We start from the raw sequence: 10,968 nt of genomic DNA, 5'->3' as shown, positions 1-10,968 counted from the left end.
TGTGGTAGTACGGCAAAGTAGTAGTGCTTTGATGTGGGGGTGAGATATAGATGTCCTGTCGCTCAACGTCCCTCCCAAGGAAGTTTTGTCATCGGTTGTGAATTCTCCGTTTGTTTGACTTTGCGTACTTCAGTCTGAAGCATCTCCTTCTTTGAAAAGCAATTGAAATTAAAGCAAATAACGTTTTCTCCGCACAGGATGTTTTCTTGCCCTTTTTTTAAGGTTGCCTCCGAGCCAAAGTAAAAGGCATCATTGGGGACATATGGAGCACAGAATACAGATTTTTTTCCACTGGAATCTGCAGCATATTTGACCTGGATAAAAATATTTGAAATGTTTGTTTCTTTCCGAAGAGACTTGGCTGAACTGTTGTTTGGCTCTAGTTTCCGATTTCTTTTATTGCTGTAATATGTGTCTGTTGCAAATAAAATTTGCTTCTGTGATATAAAGGGATTCAATACCTGCCCTAAGTATACCTGTGTGCTATAAATACGACAATTATTATTTTTTTATTTAAAAATGTTAATGCAAATATTATGTCCCCTACATTTAGGCTGTTCCTTTTTTTTTTTTTATCTTTGTGACATATGCTGGCAAAAAAATCTTTTTTTAAACTCCCATTGCTTCAACTTACTCCTTTTCAAATTAGAAAAGTACAGGTACTCAATACGTGACAGAACGTAGTACCAGTTAAGCGCAGTCAGAATGCACCTTGTGAAACTAAAACATGCTTCCCAAACTTTCTATGTACGTCGGAAGAGGGGGCGGGGCAGACAACTTCTGCTTTTCAGGGCTCCACGCTTATTTTCATAACTCTACTGCCATTACTGCGAGCGCTGCGCCGGTGACATTATTTCCCTGTGAGACCTGGCAGCGCAAGGTGCTGGGAAACAAAGAGATTACCAATATCAGGGCACAGCTGAAGGCAGCAGGCAGCCTTGCTAAGGCAGGGCAAGATACCCTCAGCGCCTCGAGGAGGAAAGCGAAACCTCACAGTTTCGGCATACTCCCTTCGTCGAAGCGGACGCACCGCTGCTCTGCGGCGAGTAACTTGCAATGCCGTCCTACACTGTGACCGTGGCGACTGGGAGCCAGTGGTTTGCAGGCACCGATGACTACGTTTACATCACGCTCATCGGCACCGAGAGAAGCAGCGAGAAAAACCTTCTCGATAAAGCGATGTACAACGATTTCGAAAGAGGAGCGGTAGGTTACTCAATTCTACTTAGCAATGTCGGTTGTTTCTCCCTGTTAATTTTGTCGCTTGTCCGCCTCATAAATGCGATAATATATTTTAGAGCGGAGGTCAAATTGATACACAAAGTACCGGTACGACGTTTATAGAAGAGGCGTGGTTTGTGTAACTGAAAAAATGTGGACAAATTCATAAATTAACCCTTGCCCCGTAAAAATATACTAATATTATTAACCAACAGCGTTATAAAGTATATTTATCCCGGACAACATGTCATTGGCGACAGGTCTCAAGTTTCCCAGCTCTGTGATTGAGTAGCCGTTCAAGAGAAAGGCTTTACTATGAATGCTGGTATTTGTAGTCCTATACATGCAGGGTACGAGTCCTAAGAAAAGAAGTGGATGGAGTTGGACTAACCAAGTTAGGCAGTATGCAAGTGACATCATGATGAGCTCATAGCGTGTTACATCACAGCACATCACATGTGGCTTTACAGGATTTGCCATCACAGGAAATGGCATTAAAGCCCATCACTTCACAGGAAGTGACACTGCAAGAAGTGACATCAGATCTTAAGACCTCACACCTATGTTTAGCAGGTCTATCATGAGTACATTTGAGCCCATTAGGAGGATTAACAAGTGAGGTTTTGCGTAGTGGTTGGGCCAAAAAAGGGATGCACACTTGATGCAAAATCTGGGCATCAATTTATACATTTATGTTTTTTTAAGCTCTGACACAAAGAAATTGGCAACAAGGAGAAACGCGAAGGTGAGTTTGTTCTTCTTAATTGGTTGCAAAGTCTGCATTTTAAAATACCTTATGAGGTTAAGGCACCTGCTGCAGAGTTCTTGGTGTGTCCAGTAAATCTTAGAAAATAATAATGATGGTGAGATCTCTGGAGGTTTACACATTTGCTGGAGAGTTGTTTTGTCTAGTCTTAGTTTTGACTCAAAGAAGCATAGTGGATAAATGTGTCTTCTGCAGAGCACGTCATGTAACATGCACATGACAGATTTTGATTTTATGCAGATAGGTTTTTATGTAGATAGGTAAGTGTGTTACTGCTGTTAACACAGAGATCCTTTTGTTACTTGCAGTTCATATATTGTAATCCCTCTAATATAGCACAGTGAGGTATGAAGGGCACGGGGCTCCTACACCTTGTAACCCTTACTGTCTTATGCAAAACATTCTGTACATTGATTTACACACATATCCTTTATTGCCAATGTACATTGTGTACGTGTGATGTAAGGCGCTCTGACATCGTGCATTGAGATGAGTAGCGCTATAAAATAAATAAAACTACTAATATTTAAAATATTTTGTAATACTGAGACAGGCCAGCACATCTGATATTCTTACTGTGCATGCATATGTCTTATATATATGTCATATATGCATATGTCTTATATACAGGGACTGAACAAAGCCAAAACCATGCCTCTCTTAAGTACTTGTGAAGTAATAAGCATTGCGCCTTTGTCCCCTCCATTAGATTAACACAGGTGTGAGGTTCCAGGTAGATCCCGGCCAGGATACCCGAACACGGGAGTCCTGATGGCTTCTTACCTCGGCCTTTCTTTTGGGCCCGGCTAAACAACACAATAAAGCCCACCCCCACTGGCGTAACGAAAATTGAGGGGGCCTCCCTGCAAGGTATGTCGAGGGGCCCCCTCCGGGCTCAATTAGGAGCTCTCCAGACAGAGTGCAGTGCTGAGGGGGCCCCCTGGAGCTTCGGGACCCCCGCACCGCGTGGGCTGCGGGGGCCTGTGTTATGCCCCTGCCCACCCCTGCTCACTGCTGCTCGTAACAGAAGCAGACCACGTCAAGGCAATGCTGAATCGGTCAGTTCAGCATATTTCAAGTGCGGCCTAACTTCTTGGCAGAATGGACCGCGTCCACCATGTGAAAATAGTGGGTGGATGCCATCTACCCCCGTGTACTTCCGACATGTGCCCTATATATTTTCCATTATCATTTCAGGACTGACGGTGTCAAAGTGAAAAAAATCTATATACACTCATGCATGGACCTGAGAAACTGACCTTGCTTGGCTGACTGCGGGACAGTGATTTGATGAACTGAAACAAATAAGTGGCACATATTAAGTTTGAAATGTAAATAATAAGCTGTTTGAGCAACACTTGTATAACACGTCTAAAATTATTAACTTTAGACAAATAGACCATGCAACTTTGGGGAAGGCTTGTCTACTGTTTTACTGCGGATACTCTACAGATAATCAGTCTTTTCTTTATAACTGTAAGTCAGACAATGTCTTAAAGAAAATTTTGCATATGACACATGGTTTTGAGAAATATCAAAGGCCTATCGAAGCAGGGGGTGTCAAGGGCTGGAACAGTAACCAGATCCAGGGCCCAAATTACCTCAGAACATGAACTAGCATCAGGCGTCTCAACTACCCAATCATTTGAAGAATAGTTTTTAAATAAATATTTCCCTTTATGAATGTATTAAATAATCACTAACATACAATATGCTATTTCCATGCTTTGGGGACAAGGCGTTCGAACCACCACATTCCTACTCCTGCAAACCATATTTTTTCATAACATTGTGAGGAAAGTCATAACTATGTTATACCTGGCACTACCCTTCTAATTTTACTCATCCAAAATGACTAAAATCGCCAAATGGGAGATGGATCTACGCACCATTCTGACAGAAAAACAGTGGTTATGGGCCAAACAACACGTGAAGGAGGTCTCTAGGAACCCAAGGTTCAGATACACACAATTTATTTCTTCCACCGGACCTACCTGACTCCTAAACGTATCCTGCATATGTTTGCAGGGGCGTCCTCGGAGTGTCCTCAATGCTGTATGCCAGACGCCGGCTTTTTAGGTCGAGCTTGCATCACTTGCACTGTGGCGATCTGTTGCATGTACTTGTGGGGTCTGACTCCTCCTACGCTTTTGGATTGGCTTTTGTAGGCGTTGTGTAAAAATTAGAGCCTGATAATGGCTAATGGTGGGTGTATGTCTACCTTTTTTCAAACGTTCACTCCCATAGCGTAATACCCCGGGAGCAAGCAGGGGCACGCACGGTGGAGGCAGGAAGCACGCTTTGCTCGGATAGTGTATTTTTTGTATCTCAATTGGAGCTTTGCATCTCTACTTTTGAGGTGACGAAGCCAGTACTACTGATGTCCAGCCATTTCCAACAGCTGCAGACTTGAAAATTTAATTTCCTTTCAGAGCAGCTGGGCGAGTCAGACCGGAAGCGTTGCCTCCACACGCCCGTGCAGAGATCTATTGCAGCTGCGTGTTGTTTTTTTGTGTTTGTCACAGGAACAGACATGCCTCTCGCGCCTAGGGTCGTTCTCACACACAGCAAAGGGTCCTTCTCACACATTGAACTAGCGCGTGAACATGCCCCTCATGCATGGGAGTCACATACTTTCTGGAAGTTCTCAGTGCTTGCACACCGCTGCATCTTTACACAACGGTTATGCCGGGAATGTGAGAAAGATGTGATCACAATCTAGATTTCAGGCGAGGTACACAGTACAGCTTACTATGGACCACGACACGAGGGAGTCGCAGTAGGTGTACGTATAGCAGCGCTGCCAAGTGCCTGCATCACACGTTCGCCTAATGCATGCCTCTGGGCGGAATCGCCACGTTGCAGGAACTGATAAAAGAGAGAGAGCAGTAGGAGGAGTCACCGTTGCCTCTGGTGCCGTGTCAGGTCCCCACAACACTCACCGTCTGCTTGAGGAGTGATTCCCCCTACGGCTCCCTCCGTTTCCTAGATAGGACTAAGTACTAACCAGGCTGAAGAGGGGACTGGGGGAGTCAACCAAGATAGGGTGTAAACAGCGTAGAAGGATGCTGGGAGTGATCTGCCCTTGGATCCTCTTGGGGGCTTGTGGTTGTCGTGTTTATGCTGTTCGCCGGGAGGTACACCAAACACAGCACACATGTTAGTCGGATATGTTTCTTTATTGGTAGCTCACGCAGCTGCTCATCCGTTCGTCCTGGTCACTGTCCTGATCATTGTCCGTCCTCTTCCTGTCCCCTCACCGGATCTGGTGTCTGATGACCTGGTCACTCTACCTGAGGACCCACAGGGTCCTAGCGCCCTACTGTCAGTCGCCCACACTGTCAGGTCACGACATCTTCCCCCTTGTTGCAAGCAAATGTTCATGACACATTTACCATAATCACTGTCGCCCACCATTGACAGTTCTTATTTACAGTGAGGAGGAAGGAGGAAGGAGGAGGAGGAGGAGGAGGAGGAGGAGGAATACTGGTCGCTCTACATCTCTTCAATGAGTCTCTGTGGTTTTCAGCATGTTCTTCGTGGTCTTGTGTCTCCATCACTTTCTTGTCCTCTAGCTTCCTCATTCCATGCTGCTGCAGTTGCTGCTGCCGTTTCTTCTTCTTCCGCCTTCAGCTCCTTGAAGTGCGAGCTATTTCTTGTGATTCGTTGTTGGTCGGAGGCTGCCGTTATCATCGATCCTTTCACTTTCGTCACCGTCAGTGGATCTTTGGAGAATGGGCTGTCCGATTTTCGATATTGTTTCTGTCTCACCCCCACCAGGTCTCCTTCATTTAATTTCGATTCCGATGCGTGTCTCCACTGATCCGCATACTCTTTCATTTTCTTTTTGGCTTCTTGATCCCTTTCCACAATGTCGCTCCGATCTGCGCTCATCTTTGCTTCCATTTGTGGCAATCTCGTTTTGCTCGATCGTCCCAGTACTAGCTCAGTGTTAGGATTCGTGCTAGTCCTTTCTTTGTGACCATGTTTTAACATCACATGACCGGGGATAGGAGTATAAAAACTAGTCCTACCTTTGGCTCAGTGCTCGATATTGCCAGTGTTTGGATTCCCTTCCTGGTTGTTGGTTGCTGAAACGTGCTGAGCAGAGCCTCCTTTCTGCTGCCTTAATCCTCTGTAGTTGGCTTATCCCCTCTCACGGGCTCGTGAAGAGGGTTTTCTTTTTTGATTCCTTGCCTGCCTTGATTTTGACCCATTTCCCGTGTTACGTGTTGTCTGTTGATAGGGTGTTAGTGGTATCCAGGTAACCCTTCCCTTTGTTGTCTACCCTTGTTCTTTTTTGCCCCAGTATTCCGGGTGTACGATTATTGAGGGTTCGGGGGCTCCCGTTCTCTCCAGCGTGTCTTATACGCTGAAGTTACCGAGGTTCGCTGCAAGCGCGAGCGCGTCTCTGTTAGACAGCGCTTCGCCTCTTTGTGTGCGGTAGTGACGTTTTGGGTCACTCCGCGGCGGCTTTGTTTTGGATCGCGCTGACAGTATAGCGCAACGGAGGGTTCCCTAATCCTTGTCCTTCCGTGTTATTTTAGTTCGTCAAGGGGTTTTTTGGTATTGGCTGCACACTAAAGCCTACCTTTTCCCCTTACTATTCTTTTTGGTACGAGGACCTTACGCTAAACGGCTCCTTCCCCTCTACTGCCCAGTTACCTAGAGCAGAAACAGGAGTACATGGTTTTTGAAGTTGCAGTACTCCACATCTTTACGAGGCGGAGCCTGCATGTGCCACAGGTGAGAAGGGTTGTGTGTTTGTTAAAGCGTGGTCACAGGGGGTTGGGTATATTGGTGTACAGTGCACATGAATGGTTTTGTTTTCCCCTGATTATACATAGGTGCAGAAGCGTAAAGATCGAGGGAGCTGTGTCCCGGTACCTACAAGGGTGGAAGACTTGGTGTCTTTTCAACTTACCACCCTCTTTTCAGGTCTACCGGTGCACCCATAGAAGTATTCCTGTGGGTGTCCTGTGGGCAGGGGAAGGGGACTGGTGCATGCTACGTTCCTGCAGTGCTTGGGCCTCGTGGAATCTGACAGAATATCGAGCCCACGTTAATATAGCACTGCCCGGACGAGCATGGATGACGAGGGTGGAGGTACGGGAGGGCCCTCAATGCAGGATATCATGGGGGCGGTACACACCCTACAGGCACAAGTGCAAGAGTTACAACAGGAGAATGTAGGTCTGAAACAGGAGTTAGTGGCTGTAAGGGCTAGAGAACAGTCACAGCATAGGGGACCTAGTCCTGTGATCCAGCCAGCCACCTTCCAGTACTCAGCAGGGGCAGGAGCAAGTACTGCAAGCAGCAGCTCACCCATAGCAGTGACAGTTTCAACCCCTGTAGCAGTGCCCTTAGCCCCCCCTGAGAGGTTCACAGGAGAGAGTGAGAAATTTGGTACTTTTATGAACCAGTGCCAGCTTCACTTTATGTGTAGAACAAATGCCTTTCCTGATGATTCCGCAAAAGTTGCGTTCATATTGTCGTATCTGGCTGGCAACGCGGCCCAATGGGCTATTCCGTTAGTGGAAAACAATGACTGTGTGTTGTATAATTATCTGGCGTTCAAAGACTTGATGCGTAGCCTATTCGCCAAACATGCATTCATGCAGGCTAGTGACGCAGAACTATTGAAATTACGGCAGGGCAGGCAGGACCTGTTGTCTTATATAGCCAACTTTAACCGATTGGTGTCTGAGACGCATTGGCCTACTGAGAAGAGGACATCACTATTCTATCAGGGTTTATGCGAGGAATTGAAGGATATTGTGTCACAGGTGGTGGATCCGCCTGAGGATTGTGTGGCTTTCATCGATTTGGTGGTGAAATTGAATCACAGGGTGACGGAACGGCGAGGAGAACGTAGTCGGTTGCAATACTCACGGGGTGGTTACATGAAACCGGAGGTGAAGGCGGTAGGGAAGAGTAAGATCGTTCCTGAGCCTATGGAGATTGGTGGAGTACGGGGTCCTTTGACTCCAGAGGAAAAGAAAAGAAGGAGAGAGAAGAATTTGTGTCTGTACTGCGGACAGGGGGGACACTTCGCACGTGACTGTCCCGTGAAGCCCTCTGGTGTGGGGTTTGGGGAAAAAGGTGGCATGCATACAAGTGGAGCAAAAAGCTGATAGGGAAAGAAAGGCTCAGTATGAAGTGGTGGGGGCGATAGATCAGGCTCCCAGACATTTTGTGATTAATGCTCACTTGTTGTTATCAGCACAGAACCGAGTCCCGGTGTCGGTATTGCTTGATTCCGGGGCCACTGGGAACTTCATGGACATCTCGATGGCGGATAAACTGATGGTTCCGTGTCATTTAAAGGAACAACCAGAGCCTGTGAGAGCCATCGATGGGACTGAGTTGACGTCGGGGTGTATTACCCGACAGACTGAACCTCTAGGTTTATTGTGTGATAACGGGCATGTAGAATCCGTGGTCTTTGATTTGATTGACGCACCTTCATTCGGCTTGGTACTGGGAGTCCCGTGGTTACAAACACATAACCCCAGGATCGACTGGGTGCAGAGACTGGTTACATTGGACTCGGTTCACTGTTTAAAGAATTGTTATGTTGTGGCGGCAGAGCAGATTGATCCGTTGTCCTGTGCGGTGACAGAGACGTGTAGGATTCCTCCACAGTATTCCGCATATAAGGATGTGTTCGATAAAGGATGTGCCCAAGGTCTCCCTCCACACAGGTCCTATGATTGTAAGATCGACCTAATACCAGGGGCCCCTTTACCATGCAGTCGGGTTTATGCTCTCTCTGAACCTGAGGAGGCTCATCTGAAGACATATATAGATGAGATGTTGTCGTTGGGTTACATACGTCCTTCTTCCTCGCCTGTGTCATCGGCAATCTTTTTTATACCTAAGAAGGAAGGGTCTTTGAGGGCGTGTGTGGATTATCGCACATTGAATTCTGCCACAGTTAAGAACAGATACCCTCTTCCGCTCATCTCCGTGTTACTGGACCAGCTCCGCAAGGCTACAGTCTTCACTAAGCTGGACTTGCGGGGCGCATACCATCTCATAAGGGTTCGGCCAGGGGATGAGTGGAAGACGGCTTTTAAAACTAAGTATGGATTATTCGGATACACCGTAATGCCCTTTGGGTTGTGTAACGCGCCCGCGGCGTTTCAATTCTTCATAAATGAAGTTCTTGGTAGATATTTGGATCAAACCGTTATAGTGTATTTGGATGACATCCTCATTTATTCAGAGAAAGGACTTGATCATACTGAGCATGTGTTGCAAGTATTGCAGACGTTACAGGAACATCAGTTGTACGCTAAGTTGGAGAAGTGTCAGTTTGGAGCTTCTGAAGTGGAGTTCTTGGGGTTTGTCATTTCTGCTGCAGGCATTCGTATGGATCCCAAAAAGATTCAGGCTATTGAGACCTGGCCAGTGCCTACGAATGTGAAACAAATACAGGTGCTTCTTGGATTCGCTAATTTTTATCGGCGATTTATCCTGCATTTCTCTGATATAGTGGCCCCAATGACTCGCCTCTTGAGAAAGGGTGTTCCCTTTGAGTGGACTAGTGATACTCAAGATGCCTTTCGTATGTTGCTTAAACAGTTTGTGTCTGCCCCGGTGTTGGTGCATCCAGATCCTGCCCTGCCGTATTACGTAGAAACAGATGCTTCCTTGTGTGCTGTAGGAGGTGTATTGTCACAAAGAGATGATGCCACAGGCCATATGCATCCGATTGCGTTTTTTTCCAAAACTTTATTGCCAGCCGAACGCAATTATACGGTGGCAGAGAGAGAACTGCTGGCGGTTAAACTGGCGTTTGAGGAATGGCGGCATTACTTGTGGGGTGCCCGTCACGTGATAACCATCTACACTGACCATAAGAATCTTGAATTCTTTCGTTCAGCTAGGGCATTAACACAGCGTCAGATGAGATGGGTTCTATTCTTTAATGAATACGACTTCATTATAACCTATAGACCTGCGGCTCAGCAGGTGAAATCTGATGCGCTTTCCCGAATACACGTGGATGCAAGAGATGAAGGTTCTTCGTGTAGAAGTAGGGCTATGATCGCTAGCGAGAGAATAGTAGGGGCAGTGACAGGGGATGATTTTCCTGCTCTCGTGAAGGACCGACTAAGCCACTTGGATCTGGCCCCTTGGTTAACCCTACCCCAGGTGGTGTTACAAGACGGTCTGTTGTATAAGGAGGACAGGTTGTTTATTCCCCCTGGTTTGAGGGATGAGGTGTTGGAGTGGTGTCATTCCTCCGCCCTGGTAGCACATCCGGGGGTGAGAAAGACCAAGGACTTGTGTATGAGGTGGTTTTGGTGGGAGTCCATGTCAAGGGATGTTCAGGGGTATGTAGGTGCATGTCCGGTGTGTGCGACTAGTAAACCTTCGCATTGTAAACCCTCAGGACTTTTACAGCCTTTGCCGGTTCCACCTGGTCCGTGGCATTCTTTGAGCATGGATTTTGTAACCGATCTACCTTCTGTCGCAGGCTTCACCGCCGTGTTGGTGGTGGTAGATTTATTCACCAAGATGGCCCACTTCATACCATTTCCCAAACTTCCTACCGCAAAGGAGATGGCGGTGGTGTTCATGTCTTCGATTGTGCGTTTGCATGGGTTGCCGGAGGTGATTATATCTGATAGAGGGGCACAGTTCGTTTCACACTTTTGGACTGAGTTGTGTGGGGTGCTGCATTCTGTTGTCCATTCAAACGTTTGTCCCAGCTTCATTAGCTCTCGCAGTGGTGTGCTCACTGTCGCAAAGTCCTTGATATAACGGGCACAATAGCTGGCAAGACCGAGGAATGACCGTACTTCAGCTGTGTCCTTTGGTTGTTTTGCCTTCACTAGGGTGTCTACCTTGCTGCGATCCGGCCTCATTCCTTTTTCCGAGAAGATGTGCCCGAAAAACACCAGTTCTCCTCTTCCTAGTTCACATTTCTTTTCATTTACTGTTAAACCAACTTCTTCTAGTTGTGAACATAC

General features: G+C 46.8%; 1 protein-coding gene across 3 annotated transcripts in view; it reads left to right on the top strand.

Moving 5' to 3' along the window:
* The first annotated feature begins 789 nt into the window (after nucleotides 1-789).
* Nucleotides 790-10,968, top strand: part of LOC147711650 (polyunsaturated fatty acid 5-lipoxygenase-like) — an 836,408-nt gene continuing 826,229 nt past the window's right edge. The window contains exon 1 of one of the 3 annotated variants that reach the window (XM_086922316.1): nucleotides 790-1,206. In XM_086922316.1, coding sequence (XP_086778442.1) covers nucleotides 1,057-1,206 — 150 coding nt within the window. In that variant the 5' untranslated portion in view covers nucleotides 790-1,056. The remainder of the gene's footprint in view (nucleotides 1,207-10,968) is intronic. The other 2 variants (XR_015295955.1, XR_015295954.1) reach the window with 2 other exon arrangements.

The sequence above is a fragment of the Lissotriton vulgaris genome, chromosome 5 (assembly GCF_964263255.1).
Source record: "Lissotriton vulgaris chromosome 5, aLisVul1.2, whole genome shotgun sequence".
NCBI classification, from domain to species: domain Eukaryota; kingdom Metazoa; phylum Chordata; class Amphibia; order Caudata; family Salamandridae; genus Lissotriton; species Lissotriton vulgaris.
The sequence above is the reverse complement of the archived record's forward strand: the minus strand, read 5'-3'. Positions and strand labels throughout refer to the sequence as shown.